At 50.6% G+C, this 27,685-nt stretch overlaps 1 protein-coding gene across 2 annotated transcripts in view; it reads left to right on the top strand.

Annotated features, from left to right (window-relative positions):
• The window catches only part of RSPH1 (radial spoke head component 1), a 30,337-nt gene that overhangs the window by 2,024 nt on the left and 628 nt on the right, over positions 1-27,685 (top strand). The window contains exons 2-9 of one of the 2 annotated variants that reach the window (XM_032392680.1): positions 362-475; positions 580-685; positions 3,949-4,039; positions 4,528-4,663; positions 8,627-8,698; positions 9,998-10,160; positions 10,923-11,066; positions 13,480-13,938. In XM_032392680.1, coding sequence (XP_032248571.1) covers positions 362-475; positions 580-685; positions 3,949-4,039; positions 4,528-4,663; positions 8,627-8,698; positions 9,998-10,160; positions 10,923-11,066; positions 13,480-13,532 — 879 coding nt within the window. In that variant the 3' untranslated portion in view covers positions 13,533-13,938. Of the gene's footprint in view, positions 1-361; positions 476-579; positions 686-3,948; positions 4,040-4,527; positions 4,664-8,626; positions 8,699-9,997; positions 10,161-10,922; positions 11,067-13,479; positions 13,939-27,685 lie in introns of those variants that run through there. The other variant, XM_032392679.1, reaches the window with a different exon arrangement.

The raw sequence follows: 27,685 nt of genomic DNA, 5'->3' as shown, positions 1-27,685 counted from the left end.
GTGGCTTGAGACCTATTCCACCTGCATCTATTACTTCGCACGTGTTCCCATAAAGAACACAATTCGGAATACCTCGAGTTTTCCACAATTTGTCGATTTTGTTTACAGTGTAAAGGATTATCATGATAAATTGCAAGCTCAGATGTTGGAGAGAGTGAGGGAGGCTCCCACCAGTGACAGGTCCTAGGGATGTCACCTTGGACCAATGCTCCTCATCGCTCAGGTGTGGTTACCTACCTCACCTGTAAGATGGGGCTGAGGATTGGGAGGGATTCCGTGAAATACTATTTACAAAAATGCTTAACCCATCCTTAGTGATTAATACACGGTGGCTGTAATTATCCCTGTCTCTTCTGCCCAGGAATACGAGGGGGAGCGGAATGAGGTAGGCGAACGACACGGACACGGGAAAGCAAGACTGCCCAATGGGGACACGTATGAAGGGAATTATGAACACGGGAAAAGACATGGCCAGGTCAGAACGGGTGCCTTCGGTGGGTAGCTTTCTCCAGCTAATACTCTCGTGGTGAGCCCTGAATTCAGGAATGATACAAATTGTCTATAATCAATGTGTTTCAGGGGGTCTACAAATTTAAAAACGGTGCTCGGTACATTGGAGAATACGTTAAAAATAAAAAGCATGGTCACGGCACTTTTATATACCCAGATGGATCAAGATATGAAGGTAAGATGTGCTCACAGAGCAAAAGAGAGTGGGCAGACAGTGACTAACCCTCATTTTAAGTGGGAAGAGAGCTTCTTGGAAGGGCATTTCATTTTATTTTTGTTTTGTTTTATTTTATTTTTTTAAAGATTTCATTTATTTATTTACTTATTTGTTTGGGGGGAGAGAGAGAGCACATGCACATGAGCAGGGGTGAGGGGGCAGAGGGAGAGGGAGAGAGAATCCCAAGCAGACTTGAACCAAGTGTAGAGCCTGACTCAGGGCCTGATCTCACGACCCAGAGACCATGACCTGAGCTGAAATCGAGAGTCAGATGCTTGATTGGTGCCCCAGGGCATTTCATTTTAAACGGTCTTTAATCCCCAGAGCTCCAAACCTGGGAGCTCTGGAAGCCTGGGGACAGCCGCACGGTCGATGCACGTGGAGAGCTTTGTAAGGGGACAGTGCTCTCCCGGAGGAAAACCAACCCAGACTCCAGGCAACCAACTGTGGGGATTTCTCCCAAACAGAAATGTAGCTGGAAAACTCTGTTGACACGATCGAGAATGAGGAGAAAGTATAGGATTAGGGGTAGAAAGACTTTAAAAAACAAAGTGCACATTTAAAGCAACAGTAATACAGTTTCTCAGTGGCATGCAGTATAAAAAGGGAAACCTGCCTCATGGTTGTTAAAGACCTGCTCCAGGAGGCGACCTTTCCCTCACTTAGCTCCCTCACTTCTGCACCATTTCCTGTGGCCCGGTTACCATCTGCTGTGCAGGATCTCTAACAGCTTGTTTGTTCCATAAACTGGGACTTTTAAAAAAAAGTTTCTGCACTGGCTTAAAATTTGGTGCCTTTTGCAGTTTAATTTTTTCTTATTTTTTTTTTTTAAGATTTTATTTATTTGAGAGAGAGGCAGGGAGGGGCAGAGGCAGAGAGAGAAGCAGACTCCTCGCTGAGCAGGGAAGCCCGATGCGGGACTTGATCCCAGGAACCTGAGATCATGACCTGAGCTGAAGGCAGATGCTTAACCAACTGAGCCCCTCCCTCCCTCCCTCCCTCCCTCCCTCCCTCCTTCCTTCCTTCCTTCCTTCCTTCCTTCCCTATTTTTTACATTTATTTATTTATTAGAGAAAGAACATGGGGGGGAGAGACAAAGGGAGAGGGAGAGAGAATCTCAAGTAGACCCCCACTGAGAGCGGAGCCCGTTGGACACGGGGCTCAATCCCATGACCCTGAGATCATGACCCAAACCAAAATCAAGAGTCAGATGCTCAACTGACTGAGGCACCCAGGTGCCCTTGTAATTTAATTTTTTTTCTTGAAAATTTTCTGCAAAATATTTACTACATTTTTCTTGCCATGCTGCCCCGGAGACCAGCTCTCATGGCCAAGAGAAGAGGATGGAATCGTTTTGTCATGGTCTTTTTTGGGGGAAGAAACCGAGGGACGTCTTGGCCCCCGGGGCCCTGCTTGCTCAGCTCCTGAGCGCTCACACAAGCCAGTTCTGGGCTGCTTGTCCCCAGCCCCGTACTCAGCTCAACCGTGGCCTCAGTGGGAATATTTACACCTCAGAAACCGGCCCGTGCTACACATCTGCCCTCCTCCTCCTTCTCCTCCTCCTCCTCCTTTTAAACTGGTAATTTACCAAGACACAGTGACCCCTTAAAGCCCAAGTCCTCCAGGACTTCTGCACACTCTCTCTATCCTCAGGGCGGCTTTAGGTTCGAGCCCCTGTGTTTGCTGGACTATTTCAGTTTGGGGGTTCTCCATCACCCTTGCTCATGCTGCTCCTGGCACACATCACGCCTCTTCCTTCGCTGGTACCAGTTCCCAGCTCCTTCTCTCTGGGCTGTTAGCTGCTTCCTGAGCACGCAGCTCTTTCTGCGGCTGGGGGTCGGCCTCCCGCCCGGGGCGAGGGCAAGCTCTCCCAAGGCAGCTCTGTTCCTGGAACCACTGCTTGTCTGTCTCACAGAGTGCTCGAGACCTGTGGGACTGATAGGGAAAACATGTAGATGTGCCCTTCTGTAGATTTGTTGTTGTCGACGAACATGGGGTTCACTCATGTAAACACATACTTCCTGGAAGATCCACATGTTCTTGGCATGCTGCGTACGCTTTCTCTTCATGCGGAAGCGGGTCCAGTTTTCTTGTAAGCCAGGAGCTTATGCAAGGTTCAGGGGCTCTATTTAAGAAAAAGAATATAACATTGGCATAAATGTGAATGTTTATTTGTCATAAAAAATCAAAATAAATAAAAACAATTTTAAAATACCACGAACATTACAAAATCTGAGGAAGTGACAAATGGATGTTTAAAAAAATTAACTGACATGCCTGCCACACTCCTTTTCCTTACCTTTCTAGCTAATAATGGAATGTCTGTCCGACAACAATTTTGTAATATCCCTTTCTACAGAGAAAATAGAGAATTCTATCTTTTGTCTTTGATCAAAAATTGATCAAAATTCATTTCTTAAAAAATTGTTCATAGTCTCGAAAAGCGTCATTCAGGGTAACAACTCGTTATTAGCAATACCATGTGTGTTTTTAGGAGAGTTGTCAACCTCAGAAACCTCTATTAAGTTTCTTTCCTGTGTGAGCTGTAAGACTGGAGGGCGTCATAAGTCTCCTGGTGCAGGGATCCATCCTCAAGGATCGACCGCATTCACTAACTAGTTTGCTGTTGTCATTATGGTAGAGGTGTCAGGCAGTTTATGGTATCTTTGCCAATTCCAATATTTCTCAGCAAGTCAGCGGGAGAGTCGCAGGAACCGGCACAGAGGTGAGGAGGCAGGGACAATTAGTGAGGGAAGGGTCCCAGCAGAGGCAGGGCTGGTGTGCAGGTGGAGCACCCCGGGCGCCCGGGCGGAAAGCTGTGTGGGAGCCGGGTGATGAGTGGGAATAGAGCGAGCTGCTGGCAAGGGGCCGAGGAGAGATCATCGAGCCTTGGTGGTGGTGCTGGATCGCTAAACATATGCAAGCAGAACGAGTGTGCGGGACAGCTGGGCAGACAAAACCCGGGTTCAAATCCTCGCTCTGCCACTGACCAGCCGTGATAGCTGCTGTTGGCACGCTCAGCTCATTGCAGCCCACCTGCCTGCCCCTGCCCAGACCTGCGTCCGGGGAGCCCCTGGCTCAGCTTCCCTTAACCGGACCCCCACGCCACGCCATCCAGCCGGAGGGGCAGGGGGACAGAGGGGAGTCACAGAGGGAGGAGACAGCAGGTGAAGGTCCTCTCTCCCTTCTCACCCGGGCCTGCTTTGTGTCGTCCCTTCCAGGGGAGTGGGCGGACGACCAAAGGCACGGTTACGGCATCTACTACTACGTCAATAATGACACCTACACGGGGGAGTGGTTTGCTCACCAAAGGTTTGCGTTCTCTCTTCTGTTCTGTCGACTTACCTATGTAATGAGAATATGACGACGTCTTAGTATGGGGCCGAATCATGACAAAAGCCCATTAGCCAGCTCTGCCAGGCAGTCCAAACCCTTCGTGGCTTTAAGGTGGGCACGCCAGATGCGACATTACTGGGCAGGGGCAGACTCGCGGGGAGAATATGTGGTCCTTCATTCAAGAGCTCCCGGGGCCCGGAGGCCACCGAAGTACCCTCCTGGGGACACACAGCTCCCAGGAGCGCTGCCTCTTTCCGCGTGAAGTGGCTGATGCGCGGGACGGGCCTCGCTGTCCAGCAGGCGATGCCCCTCCCATGCTGGGCACACGGAGCAGGAGTGCGCTCTGATGGGGCACAGATAGAGAAGGAAAGTATAGGCCCCCCTCAATTTAAATGTGTCTTATAAACCTGGAAGGTTTTTCACTGTATCGGAACAAAACGCATTGTTCTCTCTGTCTTAACCAGGCAGGGGCAAGGCACCTATTTCTACGCAGAGACGGGCAGTAAGTACGTAGGTACCTGGGTGAATGGACAGCAAGAGGGTGCGGCCGAGCTCATTCACCTGAACCACAGGTACCAGGGCAAGTTCTTGAACAAAAACGTAAGTCGGTGGGAAACGATGTGTGCCCTCCTCCCCCAGTCTATGTAAATATGGCGACGGAGAATACTAAAAACTCAGGGAACCCTCCCACCCCCTCCAAATACAGAAAGTGGGGAGCCGAGCCTCTCCCCAAGCCTCTGACGCCGACAGAGGGCAGAGTGGAGGGGCACTTGGTTCTTTTCTCTGCATCTCACCGAAATCCCCCCTCTCCCCGGGCAGTGATCCATCCCGTCGTTATAACCCTGGGACATCCTGCCTCTCATATGTGCTCCTCATCATGAGTAGATCAGATGTGAAACATTTCCTGTGGTTGAGCATGTAGGTGTTTGGACTTTCTTTGCCCTGGGAGGCATGGGGCTGGAGCCCTGGGAAGGGAGACCCACGAGCTTCTTCCTTGCTGCAGCCTAGCCCACCCACCCTGGGCGTGGCCTTGGGCGTGAAGGTGTCCAGTCCGCAGTGCTCACAATTGGTCATTTCTGTTTGGAGGGCTCTGTGGCTGTGCCAAGCCTTGCTGGGATGCAGAGAAGCCCTGCATATTGAGCCCCCACCATGCTGGTGTTCCTCGTGGCTTTGAGCGGGCGTTGGCCAGAAACTTTCCCTGAAGAGTTTGCCGAGCAAATTAAGGCGGTAGAAGTTGACGTAGAAGGTGGGGCCAGGGTGGCACAGTTGATTAAGCATCTGACTCTTGGTTTCAGCTCAGGTCGTGAGATTGAGCCCCACATCAGGCTCTGTGCTCAGTGGGGAGTCTGCTTGAGGACTCTCCCTCTCCCTCTGCCCCTCCCCCTGCTCTCTCTCTCTCAGATAAATAAATCTTTAAAAAAAAGAAGTTGATGTAGGCAATATTAAACTAATTTAATGAAGTCACCTCAGACTCTCTTAAAACTCAGTTTTCATTTACATAAAATTCATTCCCTAATTACAGATTCTACTTTTAAGTCTTTGTAGAGCAGCACATCCTCCCCAAATCTATATGTTGCGTATGTAATTCTCAGCAAAATTCTCATGGGATATTATGGGAAAGAGAATTTGACAAAAGTTAATCGGGAAGAATCAACGAATGCAGCTGAGCGTAGACTAACCTGGAGAACAAGAGCTTTGTTCTGCTAGTTAGTGAAAACTATGCAAATAGCACACAAGTACAGTTGACCTTGAACAATGCAGGGGCCAGGGGCACTGACCCCTGATCCCCCCCTCTGCCCCCACACAGTTGAAGATCCGCATAGAACTTTGACTCCCCCAAAACTTAACTACCAAGAGCATGCTGTTGACCGGGAGCCTTACTGACAACATAAACAGTCGACTAACACATACTTTGTACGTTACGGGTGTTATACGCTGTATCCGTACGTTACGGGTGTTACACGCCGTAGCCGTACGTTACGGGTGTTACACGCCGTATCCGTACGTTACGGGTGTTACACGCCGTATCCGTACGTTACGGGTGTTACACGCCGTATCCGTACGTTACGGGTGTTACACGCCGTATCTGTATGTTACAGGTGTTATACACTGTATTCTTACCACCAAGCAAGCCACATACTTTGTATATGTATTATATACAGTATTCTTATAATACAGTAAGCTAGAGGAAAGGAAATGTTATTAAGAAAATCATAAGGAAGAGAAAGCACATTTATAGCGCTGCTCTGTATTTATTGAAAAAAATCCGCATATAAGTGGACCGGTGCAGTTCAGACCTGCGTTGTTCAAGGGTCAGCTTCCGTTCCACTTGTAAAGCCCCCAGACGCTCGGCCCTCCACTGCCCACCTGAGTTCCAGCCCTCCCTTCTCCCCCTGGCGTGTGACCCTCCGCACATCTTTCTGTGCAGCACGTACGCAAACGTTTACGGACAGCACGGGGCTGTCACTATATAAATAGGATCACAGTACATCAGGCCACGAAAATACGCACAGAGATGTCTCTCTTTTTGCGCATTTGGGAATATTTACATAGGTTCGATACTGCCATTGCTGAGTCTACAAATATTGACATTTTGAATCATGATTGATATCACCACAACTGCTCTAAAGGGCTCTGCCAGTTCATACTCTGGTGAATAGACTCTGAGAGTCTCTGTCACATAGTCTCCAACGTTGTTGGATGTCACCAGTCTTTAATGTTTTTGCAAATCTGTTGGTTAAAAAATGTCTTCTTGTTTTAATGTGCATTTTCCCGATTCCTAGTGAAGTCCAGCATCTTTACACAATTTTGCTACTGGTTTGACTATCTTCCTCAGAGAATTACCTGTTCATATCCTTGCTGACAAGTTGTTAAAACATACTTTAAAGCTTTGATAAATGCATTACTGTATGCACTTGAATCTGTCCCTAGACTTTCTAATCTGCTTCACTGATCTCCATGGGGAAATCTGTAAGCAGATTAGAAAGTCTAGGGACAGATTCAAGTGCATACGGTGGTAATTTAGCTCCTGAAAAGGGCGTCATTTAAACTAATGAGCACATGATGGGGAGAAGTCAAGGAGCGGTGCTCAGACAACTTGATAACCATTTGGGAGAAAAACAAAGCCACTTTGTTATCCAGCGTGAGATGAAGACATGCACTAGAGGGAGTGAAGGATTAAATGTAAACAAAACCACAGAAAAAAATAAATGTTCATTAACTTTGAAATGAGGAAAGAGGACTTTCCAAACAGAAATATAAAGGAAAACCCAACAGATTTTGCTTGCTAAAAATAATCCCTTATTGATTAGAACGCACCATAAAGAAAATTTAAGAGATAAATTACCAATGGGGTCAGGATATTTGTAACATTAAATATAAATACATAAAGCATTTGCATCAATCAATGTGATTTAAGTGGTCAAAAATGTTGAAAAAAATCCAACCCTACTAATAGCTTAAAGATGTGACTTCATGATGAGATCCTGTTTTATATATCTTTAAAAAATGTAAAGATAGAGCAAAATGTTAATGCCCAGGAAAAATAAGAGCCCCTTGTTTGAAGACAAGGGGCTCTTAAGTGCTGTTGTGGGAAGGAGAATTATTGGAGCCTCATTCTGGTCAATATATAAAAAAATAGGTGTGCCTATATATTTTGTGAGTATATATGTACACACTGTGTGTGTGTGTATACAAGAAATTCCACTTCTGAAAACTTCCCTGAGGAAAATATCAAGAATGTACATAAGACATGACTCCGAATGTGTCTCCTGCAGTGGTCTTTGTCCAAGGATAGCATCGGCATGCCAAATATTAACAATAGTAGATGGGTAAAATAGATTCTAATTCTTAAGTGAAAGAAAATACCAGATTGAGAACTGGCATTGTGGAAGACTATTGGTAAATATGGGAATTCATTTATGCCATGTTTCTAGGTAGAAGTAGAGTATGAGTCGGTGTGTGTAATTACGGTCAAACTTTTATTTAGAAAAATCTATGTACTAGAAATAAGGAATAAGGCTATAAAGACTATGTCACAATATACATTTTTTAAAGATCTCATTTATTTATTTATTTATTTATTTATTTATTTATTTAGAGGGCAGCAGGGGGAGGGGCAGAGAGAATCTCCAGCAGACTCCACACCTAGCGCAGAGCCTGTGAAGGGGCTCAATCTCATGACGCTGAGATCATGACCTGAGCCGAGATCAAGAGTCAGATGCTTAACCGACTGAGCCACCCAGGGGCCCCAAGACCATGTCACAATATTATTAGCACTTCTATCTCTACCTTGTTTGCCTGTGGGTCTGGACTTAGTGAAATTTTTGTAATAAATACATTACTTTTGTAAAGATAAAACTAAAGTTTAAATAACGAAGCAAACAGCCTCTATACTTGGTAATTCCATTGGCCATCAGTTCATAAAAGCTGTCTTTAATCCGCATTGGCTGTCCCACCGCCTGACTTTGGGCAGGTTTTCTGGAGGTGACATCTCCGCGGCATTTTGCGTGCTCCGTTGGGTGGTGAAGAGTGAAGCCCTTCTTGGTCTCTCCTTGCCCGCAGCCTATCGGCCCTGGAAAGTACGTGTTTGATATCGGATGTGAGCAGCACGGGGAGTATCGTCTAACAGATGTGGTGAGTGGCAGAGTGCATACAGCATCCTCTGTCCGTAGGCCAAAGAGCTGCCTGGGGGTATTGAGCCCACAGATCCCATCAGGTCATATGGAAGTCATGCCAGCTCTTGGCAACGTTTGTGCTGTCATCCCCCTGTGTGCGCGTGCCTCGGTCCAGACCCGAATTGCCGGAACCGAGCGGTATCACGTCACTGTTCCCGTGGAAGCCGCCATGCAGCTGCGGTCAGGGGGAGCAGCTGGCCATTGCCATAAGCCCCCAGAACCGCTCCTGTTCAGGAATAAGCCTGGGGAGTTACACACAACCCGAGGGCCTTAGTCTAAGGCCGCACCTGAGCTTTCTGGGATGATGACGGGGCTGTGATAAGCAGAGAAACCGGGTGTCACAGTGCACAGAGGACGCGAGACGGCGGCTCTCCAGGTGTGGTCCGGGGCCTGCAGCATCGCATCCCCACCCACGACGTCCTGACGCAGAAGCTCCGACCCCTGTTTTCACGAGCCCCCCGGTGATTCTAGGGCATTGGCATCACCCTTCATGGGGATGGAGCTCAGAAATTTGGCAACCAAGCCATCTAGTTCTGAGCGACTCAGTGGAAGTAATAGGTAGGTCTCTGTCACTCTTTGTCATAGGTATCATCCTCTATGTGACAGTGACATTTCCCACATTTATTGATACTCAGATCTTGGGAAATTTGTGACAGTTACAAAACGGGGGACTAGGCTGGCATGCTCTGCCCAATGGGCGTGTGCCGCTGCTCAGTTGCCGGAATTGTACACTCTTACAAAAGATCCCACATTTAGAGAGATCAACTCTCCCTCTGCTTTCATGGGAGTTCATTTCCCCCACAATCCTTGATTCTACAGCTTTAGTATTCAGGCCCTTCCATGCTATATGGTCGTCTTAGGATGCCTCCAGCCCTTTCCTGCCAGGGAGGCTAGCTAATTATACACAAAGAATCTGAGACCCGGAAAATGTGACCGAGCACATGAAAGCCACACCCGGTCTCGGTCACTTCTTAACTGCTCCAGAAGGCTGGGAATGTCAAGTCCGGAAGCCGCTCACGGCAGGAGCGGGAACATGAATGTGCCACGTGGTGATGGCTGTCTGTGCCTCGTCTTAGTGATTCCAAGATCCACCTTTGAGCCGAGATCCCACCAGGGGCAGCTGACAACTGGGCTGACCACTGAGCTGTGCTGTCATGGTGGCCGAATGTCCCCCCCCCCCCCCCCGCCGCCCGGGGTAAACATTCCACCCCAAGTCTACACACATGCTGGTAATTTTACATTTTTGAACTTAAATTAGGAAAGAGGAGAAGAGGAGGAGGAGGAGGAGACGACAATGATGACCGTGGTTCCAAAATGGAAAGCCACCAAAATCACAGAACTGTCTCTGTGGACCCCAACCCTCCCCGAAGAGCAGCCACCTACGGACGGGCCTGGCCCAGAAGAGGCTCCAGGAACTGAGGGTACGGGGTGCCCCCAGAGTGCCGGCACTGGGCACCTCCTCTTTGTGGGCTTGGGGCTCTGGGCCTGTTTTGTGTGCAGGATAATGTGGGGGGTCGGATCCTCCTGGGGGTGGAAAGGGGGGGGCAGTGGGACTGACTGGCTAGATGGACAACCTGGTTGGTCCCCTGGGAAGCACTGCTGCTAAAAGCCCACCCCACTCGGTCTGCGACTGGCTGTGAGCCTGAGCCTGGGCCAGGGCTGAGAGCAGCCCGGTGACAGCCGCAGCTGTCCGTCCCCATCCCAGTGGTCTTCCTGAGAGGTAGCCAAGGTGCCGAGGGCTGTTGGAGAAGGTTACACTGGGCAGGAGTCCTAATGTATTGGGGTTCCTCCAGCTGGAGAGATCTGGGGCGGAGACAGCCCCAGGCATGGCAGGGTCAGGCCTCCCCTCTCTGGTCTCTGCTTGTGGGCATTCCCTTCCCTTTGGAGAGCAATGCTCATCGACTCTCTGGAATTGTCACCCATCAGCTTGTGAACCCTGGGGAACAGAGTGTAGCTTCTCGGTGGGAAGTAGACGTGCCCCATCTGAACCCCTTGCCGAGATGGGGCTCGGGCACTCCAGATCTGGGCTGGACTGGGTGACTTCAAGCAGGAGAGGGGGTCCCCGGAGGGGGTGGCGGGCACACTATCAGCAGGAGGGAGTGGGCGCTGACAGGCCAGGAAGCAGCCGCCTGAGACCCAGGCCTGCAGCCTACGTGAGAGTGGTTCCTGTGGCTTCATGTCAGGTGGCGGGGAGCTCTCGGAGGAGGGCCAGGCTCTGGCAGATGTTTCTGAGGGGGAGACTGACTCCCTGAGGCCTGGGGAGGACGATGGAGATGGCTCCAGGGAGGAGGGCCGAGAGGATTTCCGATATGACACCATCGACCAGGGTGAGCACGCACTCGGGCCCAGGGAGGGGGCGGGCGCACACTAGGGAGGGCTCTCGGGTTCTCCTGTCTTTGACCTTGGCCTCATGGGCTGCCCCGGGGACTGGGACGAGATCTCAGGGGCCGGCTGAGGACTCGCATGGGGCCGTGGGGTTGTTGCTCTCTCAGGCACTCCGACAAACCCCCTGACTGTGTGGGCGACGGCCTGCTGCCCTGCACGGCCTCTCGCTCTCTGTCACGTGCTAATTATCTCCATTTTTACCAGAAGAGCAGCCTCAGGCTGCAGAGTCTCACTAGAGATTTATAACATGGCTTCATTTTTTTTTTTTTTTTTTTTTTTACCTGATTTTACCATGGTCGAATCACAGGAGTCTGATTAGGGGCCAGCAGTGCTGGGAATCAGCCCTTTTTAAGTGGGTTTGAGTGTACCATTAATCCAGAAGCCTCTGCATCTGCGGGTCACAGGCCAGGGATTCAACCTTCAGTCTGCTTGGGGCTTCAGGTTCCTAGAATCTTTGCAAAATCTTCCAAGTGCTGTGGGCACCCCAGGAAGTCAGAGAGGGCTTTCTTCTTGGAGCCCAGTTTCTTGTGTCTGGCTTAAGGCGGTATCTTGGTGGTGAGGGACCCAGTGGTCTGGTGGTTGCTGGGCTGGGGACCCCATGCAGGTTAGTCTGTCTCTATTGCAAATTAAGAACAAATATCTTTTTTGAACATTTGTACTCCCCATTTTTTTGAAGATAATCTCTGCAATAATGAACTGTAAAACAGGTTTCCATCTCAAAGCGTTAGGCGCACACAGAGTTAGGCTTTTGTTGGCAAGTGAGTCGAACTACGTCGTGGTGCACCGAAGAAGCCCGTGCTGGTGGCTCGGCGGCCCGTGGCGGAGAGCGCAGGGGCTGATGCCAGGGGTTCCCAGCAGCAGCCAGAGGGACCTCCTGCTTGTACCCCCTGCATCCTGCATTTGTCCCCAGTGCCCTGAGGTTTGTGAGGATGGAGGAGGCCTGCGTCTGTAGAGCATTTAGATGGTATACGGATGCTCCCTACATGGAGGCTATGGCTGATCCTGAGCACGTCTGGTGGGGGTCACCTTGCTTGCCCAACCAGGGGACCCTGGAGGCACCAAGGGCTGATGGGAAGTGCGTGGAGAATCTGTGACTGACGGCGGTGTGCCGGAAGGGGCACGGAGCAGGTGCGACAGCGTCAGAAGTATTCCTGAGAGCGGGGCAGTGGGCGGGAGGGGAGGGATGGTGCTGCTCGCACCTCCCAGGGTAGGTGCCAAAATGTCAGAACGCCTTAAACGAAAAAGGGGCTAAGGTAAACAATGGACCTAGTAGGCAAACGTTTCAGGACAATAACAAGAACTCAAGCTTTAACACGATTCCTACATTATGTCTGAGGTTCAGCCTACTAATCTCTTTTCATTGCCAGCAGTGAGGGTTATAGAGTTTACTTCACAATAAAAAATAACTCTAACTTTCATGATACTTTCAAGATAACATCAGAATGTAGCAAGTCCTTGCCTTTCTTTTGACTGAAGCAAGGGCCGAGCAGTGCCGCCTCACGTTTGTAAAGCTGGTCATATGTGGACAGTGTGTGCAGGCAAAGATAGTTACTGAGCTCACTCTCATGGGAATATTCTCAGCATTGACTTTGATTTATCTTTTGCTTAGTTTATTGCTGCTGTTACAGGATTTTTTGTCCCCTTAGGTCTGTGGTTCTTGGTCACACCACTTCGAAGGATGAAGAGGTGGACTAGTCGGAGAGTGGTGGGCAGCAAAGCAAAGTTTATTGAGCAAGAGTAGAAAGCTCCCGGAGAGGGAGGGGTCCCGAGAGATTTGCCCTCGGAGAGTCTAAGTTTAGGGGTTTTTATGAGTTCTTTTGCTATCTTAAGCAGTCAGGGTTTGCTGAATCGTGCCAATCAGGGCTCTGGTCACGTATCTGTCTACCTATTAGGTTAATGTCCATGTGCTGATTGTCTTTTTTTGCTGCCATCTGGGGGCTTATGTCTTAACTGCCCCTTGCCCATGATATTGACAAATGCTTTGGTAGTTAATTGTCTTATTTTAGGACATTTTGCAGAAGTCACTTCTGCAAAGGCTGCAAAGCAGAATGTTAGTCTGGTCCTGTCTAAGCTGCAAAACGAGATGTCAGTGCTATTTTATTTTAGCTGTCCAGACTCCATATTTTCTTGTTGGGGACGCTGGCCCTGACTCCTAACTGTCCAACGCACTCCTAACACTGGTACCGAAGAAAGACTACAAAAGTCTGTATAAGATAAAATTTAACATTGTATTTTTTGCCCAGTAAATGCTTAATATTTATAATATTATTCATTGCAAAAGATCTGTTAGCACACAGAATTTCAAAATAGAAAAAATGAGTGTGGAATATACTCATGTTTCTTTTCTCCCCTCAGGAATTGTTAGTTTTGAAGAAGAAGAAAGTAAACAGTCAGAGCTACTAGAGTGAGCTGAAGCGAGCAGGAAGAATAGGAGATTATATCCCCAAAATGCTCTGTTATTTGGCCAGTTGATGCTAATCCATTATTAATCTTTCTCATTAGTTGTTAAATAGTGCACAGTATGAATAAATGTCTTCCTCATCCTTTGTTTATGGATGAGCCTCTGCGAGTTCTTTAAGCTGGAAGTCTCCAGGTTATTTGGCTGTGGTTGTTCAGCCTTGTTTTCTCCTGGGATAAAGAACGAGGTCACACACCCCTAACACCACAGAAGACGGTTCATGGAGGTGGCCTTCTGGCCACGCTCATAGAGTAACACTTACTAAAGCTTCTCTCTCCAATCTCCCTTGAGAGAGCTACGAAGACCCTAGAAAATAATTCTGTGTGCAAGGGGCACAAAACAGCACAGTAAATAGACTTAGGGCGGGGCGCCTGGGCGTCTCAATTGGTTGAGCATCTGAATCTTGATTTCAGCTCAGGTCACGATCTCGGGGTTATGGGATTGAGCCCCAAGTCGGGCTCTATGCTCAGTGCAGAGTCTGCTTATCCCTCTGCTCCTCCTCCCAGCTCTCTCTCTCTCTCTCAAATCAATCAATCAATCAATCAAGTCTTAAAAAAAATTAAGTTTGGGCTCGGGCAAGAAACCATCAGCTACCACTGGAGGGGGCGCTCCTGCCCATTCCATGGCTTCAGCATCCCAGTATGGATTTCGGGGACCCTGCAGATGGTTAAGGGGCAGGGCTTCCCACAGACATGGCTCTGACCTGTGGTGCATACCCCTCAGGTCCTCCGGTGGGCAGTGGGGCTAATGCCTAGACCACAGTCACGCTGTCTGGGCCCCCCCTGGCTCGGCCAGCACCACTGTGAAGACATGTGATTCTGGAGGAGCCCCGTCCCCCCCGGTCTCCCATCTCCCCAGATTCACGTCATCCTCCTCCATCCCCAGAGTCGCTTGGAGGGTGGTGTCTCCAGTTCACCCCAGAATGGTCTCTGTAGTTGGTGTGCCCAGCACCATGTGCTGCATCTATGGTCATTAGGTCCCAAAACAGGGGGCTTTTTTAAGAACAATGCATTATGAACGAGGTATCCAAACCTCTTTACAAAAACACACAGAACATTATGAATATAAAATTGCATTAAGGCAGATACTATTTTAGAGTAAGAAATTTCAAAAAAACTACAAACTAAAAAGCTGGTGAATCCACAAATAGCACATCTAAAAAACTATCAGAATACTGATATTCTAACACTTCTCCTACATTTTTGCCAGGATACTCTTTGCTAACCTCTTCTTATGACAATAATTTTGCAAGATTTCCTGTAGGGAGATTAGGGAAGTCATCACAGCTATTCCTTTAGTGTGGTTTATAATTACTGACCATTGAGGAGATAGAACACCCCACATCTTGGGGTTCACGAAACTGCGTCAGGATTGTGCGCTACCAACATGCAGTCTGATAAAATCCTACTGTGTGTGATTCACATCAAATATTGTATATGCTGCATCATCACGTTTCTGACAGGAGAGAGTCCAACTTTATGTGTCTGGTGATTGAAGTAATATCTACAGACTAGAGCCTGGCGCTGTGCTCCTCAAACCTCGTTCCTCCACTCCCATAGATGTGGTGCTGGATCCACGAGACAAGGGCAGGTGGAGATCTGACCTTTGACCCCATATCTATGTGTCGGAGTGCTGGGCAAGTCACCAAAATGGGTGGCAGGGGTATTTCTGGAAGCTATTCCAGAGCAGCTAGCAAGAACTGAATTGCACGTGGAAGTTACTACAAATCAGGAACATGCATATTTTCCAGAAACCCACACTGCCAAATCCCTCCCCAATTCAACTTACTTGGCGCTCCCTTAGTGTGTTCTCAAAGTGCCTGTGTGCTCTAAGTACCACCCATCACAAGGGAACAGGTGTCTGAATGCCTCAGAGGGAGAAGGGACAGGGGACTTAGGTGGTTACGGTGGAGCACGCTGTGTGAGGCACGCTGTCAGGGTGTGGAATGGCCTTGCGCTGGGGAGTCTTATGCCCTTTATTGGGAGCAGTCCCTCCCGCATCACTGGTTTGCAAGACCGAGCCGCTGCCCGCAGAATGTTGCAGCTCCTGGATGTGTCTGGGCCCTCTTAGCTTGTTCTGCTATCCCCTGTATTTCTTATTCCTAGAAGTTACGGCTAAAGGCTTGGTGGATTCACCATTTGTGAATGGCTGACTAAATTCACCATCCTGTGCGTTGTGTACTCCCTGTGTCATCAGGTCAGAAGAGGAGTGAGTCTGGACTGCGTTAGTCCCCTGCCGCTAGAAGTGGTGTGTGCGCTGTTACTTTGCACTGTAGAGCCTCCAGTCTCCAGCCTCACTTACCTCCGTGTTTCAACACCGGCTAACGATCGTTGTCTGAATCACTCTCATTGTTGTGTTAGTTTCCTGGGGCTGCTGTCATAAGTTACCATAAACTGAGCGACTTCAATCAACACTTCTGTCACAGGTCTGGAGGCTGGAAGTCGAAACCTGAGGGCCATGCAGGGCTGGGCTAGCCCGGAAGCTGTAGGGGAGGACAAGTCCTTGCAGCTCCTGGGGGCCCCGGTGCTCCTTGACTACCTGACACCTCTTCGTCTGTATCATCACATCTCCTTCTGTCTCTCTCTTGTAAGGGCCCTTGAGAGGTTTAATCACCCCTGCAAAGACCCTTTTTCTGAATAGGCAAGATTGACAGATTCCAGGGATTAGGACCTGAAATCTTTGGGACCACCATTGTTTAACCATAATTGTAATGGTTACAATTTTTTCTAAATCTACTGTCCCTTCTACATTTATTAGGCAGGAAAGTTTTGGATTTATTTGGTTCCCATGAAATACAGTCCTCCTGGGAAGACAGGATAAATGCTTCTTTCCTTCTCTTGAATAATTTTAAAAGCAGGATGTTAGTTTAATGGATGCTCCAAATGCTGGCACGTTGGTCTGTCCTGGATCTCTCTTTTTTGAGCGGTCCTCGTGGACTCATGGATTTTCATTGATTCAATGTGTTTCAACCCACTGTGATCCTTGTCTTTATCGTGCTTAAATGGACAGCTCTGGCCACTGGTAGCTCCTCATACCCACTTCTGGTCATTTTGGCACAACCCCATCAGTCCTTGAAAATTTCATTACGTTTTCCAGTGGTTTTGATGTTTTGTAATTTATTTTTATGTGATTTCAATCTTATAGAAAAGTTGCAAGAATAGTAAAAGGAACTTGTATATGCTTTACCCAGACTCCGGAATCATTTCTATCTTGCTCCATTTGCTTCAGAAAGAGAGCATGAAAAAGAGAGAAAGAACAGTATATGTGTGTATAAGCATATTTTTGCAGTTCCGTAATCATCCTTATCTGCAGGCAGTATGTTCCCAGACTCCTGGCGGATGCCTGAAACCATGGGTAGTACCGAACTCTATAGACTTTGTGTTCTCCTATACATACATACATGTAATAAAGTTTAATTTATAAATCAGGAACTACAAGAGATTAGCAACAGTAACTAATAATAAAATAGAACAATTATAACAATATAGCGTGATGAAAGTTGCATGAATGTGGTCTCTCTCATACAGTATCTTTTTTTTTTTTTAAAGATTTTATTTATTTATTTGAGAGAGAGAGAGAGCGAGAGAGAGCACATGAGAGGGGGGAGGGTCAGAGGGAGAAGCAGACTCCCTGCTGAGCAGGGAGCCCGATGCGGGACTCGATCCGGGGACTCCAGGATCATGACCTGAGCCGAAGGCAGTCGCTTAACCAACTGAGCCACCCAGGCGCCCTGTCTCATACAGTATCTTATTGCCCTAAGCTCACCCGTCTTGTGATGACGGGAGATAAGATGCCCGTGTGATGAAGTGGAGTGAGGTGAGTGACATAGATTTTCTGACCTAGGGTTAGGCTACTTTTGACCTTCCAACGATACATCATCTGCTTCTGGTTGGTGGTTGACTGTGTCGACACAAAATGAATAAACCTTTTAGAATCTCTAAAAAAAGAAAGAGAGTTTTCTTCAGGCCCCGTTAGGACAGCTGTCCAGGAAACAAGCTCTTCACAGGGAAGAATGTGCTCTGGAGAATGAACAGTTTTTACAGAGTTATATACTTTTTTTTTTTGCATCTTGTGAGAGCCCAAGAGATTACAGATTAGCATATAGGCAGGAATCACGAGTTTTATCGTAAAGGAATGTGGGGAGCAGGGGCATTGACGGGAATCTGAAGGACAAGATGTTCTTCAGATTACTCATTCACAAAGCAGGTGCACGATGTGTGGGTGGTGGGCCAGAAGTCAGATTTTGGTTTGAACAAATTGTACGTACCGTCATGCTGACTTAGAAAGAAATCTAAACTGGTGTCGTAGCTCAGAGCTTCAGAGGGTTTTTCTCTCAACTGCCGTAACTGTACCGTGGAGAACGGAACCACAGGTGAGGTGGGCTATGGTAAACAGATACTACTTTTTTTCAGAATCATTTGAGTGTAAGATACGCCTAAATATTTCAGAGTATATTTTATAAAAATAAAGACATTCTCTTACGGAACTACCATGTAATTAGCAAAATCAGGAAATCTCACATTGATAGGATTTGCTAGAATTTCCCCAGTCCACACATCTTCATTCAAATTTCATCAGTTGTGTCCATATTGCTCTTTCTAGCTAAGGCAAGTGATACTGAGTGTTAATGCATGTGGTTTTTGGATGTTTACGCGTCATCCTTTGTGAAATGTCTGTTCAAATACTTTTCTGGTTTTTAAGTGGCTTATCTTTTTTTTTTTTTTTTAAAGATTTTATTTATTTATTTGAGAGAGAGAATGAGATAGAGAGAGAGAGCATGAGGGGGGAGGGTCAGAGGGAGAAGCAGACTCCCTGCTGACAGCAGGGAGCCCGATGCGGGACTCGATCCAGGGACTCCAGGATCATGACCTGAGCCGAAGGCAGTCGCTTAACCAACTGAGCCACCCAGGCGCCCCTAAGTGGCTTATCTTATTTTTTGGATTGTAAAGATCTTTATTCTGGATACGGGTCCTTCCCCAGATGCATGTTTTCTGTCTGTCTGCAGCTTGCCTCTTTGTTTTCTTGGCAGAGTCTTGATGAGCAGAACTTTGCAGTCTGGTGAATCTAATCAGGCAGATGTATCCGCAGGATTTGAGTGTCCTTCTTTCTGGCTTTTTCTGCTCTTGGATTCTCCGCTCACTTTCCGGGGCTGTGTCTGCCCCGAACCCAGTCCTCTGGCCCTTCAGGCCAGGCAGGGGCCATTGGGACTGAGGTCGCTCTGCATGGTTGCAGCAGCTGCAGGCTGAGGCCACACGAATGGACGTCATGCTCACCACCTTTTCCTGCAGCTGTTGGCTCTCTTCTAGAAGCTGGCTGCCTTTTCTCCCCTCTCCACCGGCATCCGGGCCTTGTTTTGTAACTTGCACAGAGTGCATAGCTGTTATCCGCGGGAGGGCCGGGTCCAGAAGGAGCTCACCAGGTGTGGAACCTGCTGTGTGTAATGCTGGGGAGGGCAGAGTCCTGTTTGCCAAATGTCTTTGTCATGAGTGGAACAATTACAACATTCCTCTTGACCTCAAGGTGGAAATAGTTCATATTCCAGGATGTCCAACACTGGGGCTGTCCCCTGGCCTCCGCCAGCCCTGTGGCTTTGTCTCCTTGGCCTCGGCCCTCTGCTGGAGCCGTCCTGGGGGCCACATCCTTCCCTGCATGATTGCCTTCCTGGGTGAGGTTCTTGGGGCACCATCTCAGACAAGCTCCTCCACCTGCTCATTCAACCCAAAGGGATGGCCTGGAGCCTGTCTATGCCCCCCTCCCTAGCTAGGGATCCAGCCTCTCAGGGCTCTCTCTCCTGCCAGGTACACGAATGCCAGTTCTTGCTTGCTGTTTGGTTCGGTCTCAGTTTTGGGTGGGCAGGTAGGGCCATCTGGGAGCCATCCTGAGCCACCTTGTTAGAACAAGAGACACTCCTATCACCCAGGAAATTCCAAGGGAGTTAGGAGCTTCGTGTCAGGAACCAGGGTCATAAACCAAATATCTCTTATCACCTAAGAAACGACAAGGGTTTTAGGATGACCAAGAACAAAACCTCAACCGAGTAAATGGAAAGATCTAATTGGCTTTACTGGGGGATTCACGTATGGGGCAGCATCCCACCGGACAAGTGGAAGGGAGCTCCAAGGGATTGCAGAAAATGGAAGGCTTTTGTAGGCAGAAATGGGCAGGACAAGGGAATTATTAGCAAAAGACGAAGAGTGGTTTCAGGCAAGGTCACCTTCCCGTGGGAAGGCAGTGGGTCTCATCCTGCCGGCCACCGGCTAGTAGTGATCAGGGAATTCCAGGCTGAGGTTGGAAATCCCACCACTGGGGAAGGCTGCAACTCTAGTTAGGTTGGTATGAAGTCTTGGGGGGCACAGCTATAGTTTTGCATAATGTGCATCTTGGTAAATACAAGGTAAAGGTAACCTATGTTCATAGCTTTTATTTTATCAAGACAGCGTCTAATCGAGCTGAAGCTTTCACTATATACTTTGATTTTGGGTTTCTGTTTTCTCTGGACTCTCTTTGGGTGGCTTTTCTTTGTCCCCTTGTCCTCTGCTAAGGAGAGCTTCCTGATTTATTTTTATAATGACCTGTGTAATGACTACTGCCCCCACAGGAACGGAAGGCCCACCGACCCATGGTCCTCTGAGATCGGGATCCCAGCAGGACACAGATGATACTCTCAAAACAGGGCAATTCAAGGGGGCACGTCGTAAAGTGTCTCTCTGGAGACGTGAGGACTGGGTGTAGAAAACTGGCTTCGGTCTGGGATCTGGGAAGGAGTCAGCAGACCAGGGCTTCTCATACCTGAACGTGTCACACAGCACTTGGTAGGCATCTCCTTCGTGTCCGGGGACGCCCGTGAGCAAGGAGCCACAACAACATGCCAGGTCACTGTTGTCTTGCCATCCGTATGCCTCCTCGAGGTGTTGGGGCCCGCCTGGTCCCTGGTGCTTGGGTGCTGCTCCCACTCTGGGATCCCATTATTCCTGCTGAGATCGGAATTCAGCACCAGCTCTGTGCCCCCCAGCATCCCCTCCAGGCTGCAGAGGACAGCCCCCCAGGGCTCTGTAAGGACACCCATGCAATCTTGTCCTCTGGGCCCCGCAGGGGAGAGGCTGTGATGAGGACGTGGCTGAGTCACTTGCAAAGAACACTTCTGTGTCCCAGAGCCTTTGCCTTCTGTCCTGTGTAGCAGGCCGGGACCCCAGACGGTTTCACCTCATTAATTCTACGCCACCCTTGTTCAGGCTTCAAGCAGTCAACCTGGTGACTTATTAACCGCACCTTTGGGGCTTAAGTCAACATGTAAATCCCAGGCCAGGGCAGCTACGTCAAACACTTGAAAAAATCTTGACTTATGCCATCCCAGTTGGTCTGGCACTTGCTCCCGGGTTCCTGCTGGGCTGCTGGGGGACCCGCAGTCCTCCCCTGTGTGGGCAGCTCCCTCCTGGAAAGGTCTGTGCCCCCCCAACCTGGGCTCCCTTGGTCTCAACTCTTCTCTGGGACCGGAGCGATGAGAGGGGGTGGGTGTCCAGAGAACTAGCATCGGATCTGAGGCAACTCGCCCAGGAGCAGGTGTAGGAAGGCTTTTGTAGCAGAGAAAGGTGGTTCCCTTCCTTGGGGGAGGGCAGGGGCGAGGAGTGGAGGAGAAAGGGAGGAGGGAGAGGAGGAAAGGGAAAGGGCGGGAGAGGAGAGAGGGGAGGGGATGCTTCTTTGCAGACCTGCGGCTTCAGGGGAATTTGCAATTCCAAATCTTCAGCCTCTCATCCGTTTCCGCCCAAACGTCTCCACTGTGTGTCTCTCTACTTCTCACTCCCTTTCTCCAGCACCCTCTCCTGGAGTTGAACATTTTAATTGGCCCTCAGCTCTGCCTCCCTTACAAGCAGACCCATGCTTGGTCCTCAGCTCATCTGCCCAGTGATCACGGGAGGAGCACCACTGACTCCCTGCGCTTGCTCTCGTTTGTATGTCCACAGTTTTGCGTTTCTCTTTCCTGGGGTGTGTGCCTCCAGGGCCCCGAGAGGCCAGGGGACGTGCAGTCTGTGTCATTACTAGTAGTTATGGTGACGGACAGCCGCAGCTGGGGATGCCCCCATCCCTTGCCATCAGCCGTGCGAATGTGAGCGATAGGGACGTTACTGCACGCCGTGGGCGACCTACATCCTCTCCCAACCGGCAAGGAGGTGACCACATACGTGTTGCACGTGTGAGTAATCCAGATAATGTGAGGAGCTGTTTCTTGAGCCACTCTTGAACTGATTACAAGGTTGTGGCAGGAAAGACCGCCCCCCCCCCCCCCCCGCCCCGCCCCGAGGGTAGCTTGAAAGGAACTATTTACAAAGATGAGGGAAACCTTGCAAGGGAGTGAGCTGTGGAAATAGATACCCCAGCTCCATCGTCCTCCTTCATGCCATCGCCCCCGGGCTCCCCATCGGCCCGAGGGTGCAGGAGCCTGGGTGATGTGTCCACATGGGTCAGCCTGGGGACAGAGAGGCAAGTGGAAGCCATCCAGCTCAGCCACTGCGTACCTAGCCCTTGGCACAGAGCCTGGCACGTGCAGACACTCGCCAGTGAACGCTAAAGGAACACTTCTGGGAGGGGGAGTCTGGGGAAGAGCTGCCAGTTTTGTGAGCCCACCTGTGCATGCTGCACTGCTTGGGTCCAGCCCCGAGCCGGGCTGTGTGTGCACTCCTGGGGCCCCTCTCTGTTCCCCGGGCCCCATCCCCGGGTGCACATCTGTCCTGTGGTCCTCTTTCCCGGCCATTGGGAGGAGAAGAGAGTGACTTTCAAGTGACACCCTACCCATGCCTCCAGCTTCCCTGTACTTTGGATTTTACCCAGGGGCAAACCAGAGGGAGTATGGTGGTTTGCTCAGGGTCCCGCCCGGGCAGCCCCACGTCCCACCCAGGAGGCCTGTCGCTTCTGTCACAGCCACGTGAGAGCAGAGCAGGCCACCGAGGGCAGAGGGGCCCACGCCACGTGGCCGTTGAAGCTCCCCTGTTGCCTGTGGGCAAATGGTGTGGTTTCCTCCCACATCTGGACTGGGCGGCAAGAACTTAGGCTCAGAGCTCATAGTGAGCCTCTGGGCAAAGCCGCAAACACCCAGAGGCCCCCTTGAGGATGGAGTCCCAGGAGCTGCCGTGGGGATGGGGCTACTGCCATGCAGAGCCTCAGACTGGCCTGGGAATTTCTGCGCAGTGAAGAACCTGCTATTCTTCCCCGAAATTATAAGAAGAAACAAATATGTATATAGACACACAAGTGCATGAATGCACACATGTGTATGAGTCTAAATAAAGTCACGGGACCATCTTCCCGTCGTATAGGGCTCTTGCCTTTGAGCAAAGCTGACACCAGCACCTGGTCCGCGACTTCAAGGGCCCGTCTCTGTAAGGGACTCGCAGTGGGGTTCCTTTACAAAGCAAGTTTTTCTACAGCAGGGGCTCACACTCGGGCGAGCACCAGAATCACCCGGCGGGCTTGGTAAGCACAGATTCCTGGGCTCCACCCCAGAGTGTCTGATCCCCTGAGTCTGGGCCGGGACCTCCGTGGGTGCATTTGTAACAAGCCCTCAGGGGATGCAGGTGCTGCTGGCCTAGGGACCACACTTCGAGAACCCCCGGCTTGGAGCCCCTTTGACACGTCTCAGGGTCACAGCGGTCAGGACCCTCGAGCTGATGCGTCCAGGTGCCCAGCCTCCCAGCCGGCCGGCTTCCTGACGGTCCCTGAGTGTTAGGTGATGTCAGAGTGGCCCTGAGGATTCCACGAGATGAAGCAGGAATGTACTTAACCACACGACCTCCAAGGAATAAGCCTTCGCTTGGTTGTGGCCGCCACCGTCCGCCTCAGTCCACTCAGGTCCATTTTATCCAGCAGCGACCCAGAACACATCTGCCGAGTAAAATAGATTGGAAAACGGGTGCCTAGAATTTGGGTTTGTGAGAGTGTGTAAAATAGGTTACACGACATTACTGGGTTTTATTGCCTTTTGCAGATGCAGGATAAATGTTTTTCATCGTGCCACAAAGTTTTGAACTTTGACAGTCGCAGGGTATGTTAATAGCATAAGGAGGATTATAGCTGAGCGCCAGTAGGTTTATTACCACAATAAAAACAGCTGTGAAATACATTATAAGCCATTACACTCAGGGGAAGGGGCTCAGTCCGGTCTGAACGAGGAACAGGTGGTGCGTTTTTCTGGGCGGCACCTGCCATACTCAGCTCCCCGCTCACCGTCCCACCCACCTGCCCGCGGCGGGAGCTCCTCCAGGGCAGGGTCCGAGCCTGCGGTTCTGTCCCCAGGACCCCTGGGGGATGCAGGTAGCAGATTCCTATAACAAGACGGTATGTCCTCACCGTCGCGGGGTCCGCTCCCTGCTTTCCCCTTCTTCATCTGTGAGGGCGCTTCGCATTATACACACGGCAAGGCAAACAGCACTGCTCCTCATCAGCGGGCATGCAGACCCCCCGGGGACGGTGCTAAAATGCAGCTTCTGGTCCAGTGGGCCGGTGAGGGGCCAGAGCCTCTGCATTTCTAACAAGCTCCCAGGTGATGCCCCAAGGACCACGGGTTTGAGAAGCAGATTGGAAATGACGTATTTGGCGTTTCCTCACCTTTCCTCAAGGCTGGTTATAGTTCTCCCGGATACTGCGCTCTGGGGGCCCCAGTGTTTAACCATGAAGTGAACCAGGGCGCACACTCAGCCCTTCCTAGCTGTTCCCAGATCAAGGACGTCAAAGTGGTCCAAGGATCCCCAAGGGCAAATAAAACGCGCATTTTCCAAAATCAATCACTAAACTCAACTGGGCTGTCCTTCTGGGAGGCGTTTTGCGGGCTCTCGCTGCAGCGAGCTCTTCACAGGCATTTCTCCATCGGGGTTTATGTTGGTTTTGTGCTATGGCTTCTTTGGAAAATACTTTGGTTTCTTGCACTAAGGAATTGTTACCTCATTATGGGTGGCATGCAGTGAAAGATACTGAGTTCAGAGTTGAAAGAAATACACTTTTGCAGAGAGAAGGAGAAATCTGACATTTCCAGATCATTTTCCAAATGACTTCTTAGGGAACTTCTTTGCTTGCAGGCTTCACTAAGAAGATGTGTGTGTGTGTGTGTGTGTGTGTGTGTGTGTGTGTGTGTGTGTGAGATTCTTAGCTTATTTTTGTGGGGCTTAAGTTTTAGGAGCAAACGGTCCTCAACAGTTGGAAGTGGCATTTGCTTGGAAGCAAACAGGGGTGAAAAGCTAACGACTCTGGAAATGTTCTGCAGCAACTTACAAACATCTTTTGACATGGCTGGATTCTGGTTACACTTGTGATGGAGCATCTCTAAAATCCCCTGCGTCTCTAAAACTTCAGTCCGACTTAATAGTTGGATGCCCGCCTGCAAATCTCAGTGGCACAGCGTGCTGGCTTTGTGTGGCTTCCTCGTGTGGCTGAGCCAATGGGGTCAGAAGAGGCAGAAGCATCCCATTGAACAGGGAGGCTGGGGAGACAAGGCGTGAGGCCCCCTCCAGGCATGGTCCAGGCTCCAGAGTCACTGTCCGGGTGGGGAGCTCGAAGGAGACGCAGCCTCGGAGGGATCCCAGGATCGAACAGTCTGCCCAGGCCCCAGACTTTCCCCTGCTGCCCCCCAGCTCTGCTTCCCTCCCGGCTCCAGTGTCCCTGTCTCCCCTCTCCTGACCCTGTCCAAGCCCACATCTCGCTCCCTCTTCCCTGCTTTGCTGGAAGTGGGCAGAGCCTATGGTGCCTACAGGCAGGCCTGTCCTGGCCTCTTCTCACTAAGAAGAGGGGGTGACCTCTCCCCACAGAACAGTGTGCATACCACCCATCACCTGTGGGCTGAAGCCGGCCCATCGCAGCTCACGAAGGCTGATTTCTACATTCTCAGGCATTTTATAAATCTGCTCAGAATCAGCCGTCGTGGGAGCATTTACACCCTGGAAACTGGCAGACCCCACAAGGACTCCAGCTCAGCCCACCGCTGCTCACTGCTCGGAAGATAGCACCTCCTCCAGAACAGAGGCTAGGCGGCTGTGACGGGTCGGCCCGCTGACAGTCTGCACCCAAGCCACACAGAGATCGTGCCTAAGGTCACAGTGGGCCAGAGACAGAATGGGGTACAAACTCAGGTCTCCTGAGACGCAGTGCAATCCTTCCAACAACGGTTCGAATAATGTCTTCTTTGTTAATGGAAACTATTTCTGGCATTCGCACCGATCCGTGTGCAGGCTCCGTCTGTGGGCCCCTGGGGCACGTGGGGTGGGTATGGGACAGGGACTCCTCCGCCCTAGCGTCCTGCTGTGCTGGGATCGGCCCCGGGCCCAAGGACGCTGCAGCCTTCTGATGCTCATGGCACACTTTCCACATCTAGAATCTGGGTGGCAGGGGGCCGGTTCGTGCCTGGACTTCCTCTGTCCTCATGTCACAGGACCCTGCCCTTCAGAGCATCACACGCTGCTCAACTCGAGACAGACACATTTTTTTCCTGATGTTCGTCTCCAGAATAGCGCGTCTACTCCGCGAGGGTGTGAAATAGTTACGCCGGGTCCCCCCCCCGCCCCGCACCCCTGTGCTGTCATGGGTGCCCAAGGGCCTTGACAAATCGCCTGGGACCAGGGCTCAGCGAACACAGCAGGGGTTTTCAACGGGGGACGATTTTGCTCCCCAGGGCACATTTGGCAAGATCTGGAGACGTGTTTGGTGAGCGTGACTGTCAAAGGGGCGTGCTACTGGAATCTTACTGGGTCAAGGCCAGGGGTACTGCTAAACACCCCCGCAATGGACAGGACAGCCCCCGCCCCCACAACAAAGAGTTCCCGTTCCCAGATGTCCGCAGTGCTGAGGGTTTGAACCCTGGACACGCAGCTGTGCCGTGAGTCATGATCACAGGTGCTGGGCCCCCAGGAGGCCTCAGTGAGCACTTCGCAGTGCCGGGCCCTCCTACCCAAGGACCCAGTGTGCCTGTCCAACCAGACCCGTCCTCCTCCAGGCCCGCATGGCAGGTTTAGGTTCTCAGTGTTCTCCTAAGCATAGTCCTGGGTATCTTCTGTTCTGTTTCATTGCTGTGTACATGGGATGTTTTCTGTCACTGCATCTCCCAGTGACGTTGGCGTACATGAGGTCTGTCGACGTCTGAGCTTTATCTTTGAGCTCAGGCACTTACTGATTCTCCTCTTGTGGTCCCAGGATCTCGACTGACTTTCTTGGGGCTCCAGGTCTGTGGTCCCGGCATCTGTGAGTACTCCCGCTTGCTTTCAGTGTGCAGGCTGGAGGGGGGGCTCTGCGTGGTGAGGAGGGGAGCCTGTGCTCCCCAATTCTACCCTCTGTGGCTCCTTGGACTGGTCTGGGGGCCTGAAAGATGGAGGTTCCGGCTAGGGCTGTCCGTGGGGTTTCGTGAGCCCCTGAGATCAGGTGACAAAGTGGCTCAGAGTGGAGAAGACCACCCTCCTTCCCAGCTTGGCTCTGCAGAGGAGGGAGGCTCTGGGAGCACTGGGGGGTGGCCCCAGGTGGATACCTGGTCTTCCTCCCGATGGGCGCGTTGGCAAAGCCACCAGTAAGCCCCCTTACTCGAGGGCTGAGAAAGGCAGTGGGCTCTGCGGGGAAGCTTGGGGACTGTGTCACACAGACTCCTTCCTGAGCACCTGCGAGCCCCTGGCGGCTTCCGGATGACCTGGGCGGGCGCGAGCCCAGGGAGCATAGAAACCATGTTCTTCCCCCAGGCGGGGAGCAGGACGGCGCCTGGGGATCTGTGTTCTTGCCTTTAACCCTCCCACTGACCTAGCTGGCCCACAGGGAGCCAGACTTTTTTATGTTTAATGCTTAAAAATAAGTAGAATAAAGGAAAAAAAAAAGGTCGGGAGAGGAAGTGCATGGAGGTGGGTATCTAACCGGCTCGGTCGATGGTGCCGTTTACCACACGCCTTGTGCCAAGCTACACGACGTGGCTGGTGCTCAGCCGCTCAGGGGTTTGTATTTTTTGGTGTTTATACCAAGGTTTTCTGGGCACTGTGTTGTCCGAGGGCTGCTGTGACGAGGGACTGCAGAATTGTATCTTCTCACAGTCTGAGGCTGGAGGTCCGGCGTCCGGGCGTGGAGTGGGCTGGCTCCTCCCGAGGCCCG

This window comes from Phoca vitulina, unplaced genomic scaffold (genome assembly GCF_004348235.1).
Source record: "Phoca vitulina isolate PV1807 unplaced genomic scaffold, GSC_HSeal_1.0 scaffold68, whole genome shotgun sequence".
NCBI classification, from domain to species: domain Eukaryota; kingdom Metazoa; phylum Chordata; class Mammalia; order Carnivora; family Phocidae; genus Phoca; species Phoca vitulina.
Note: the sequence above shows the minus strand (reverse complement) of the source record. Positions and strands in the feature narration are given on the sequence as shown.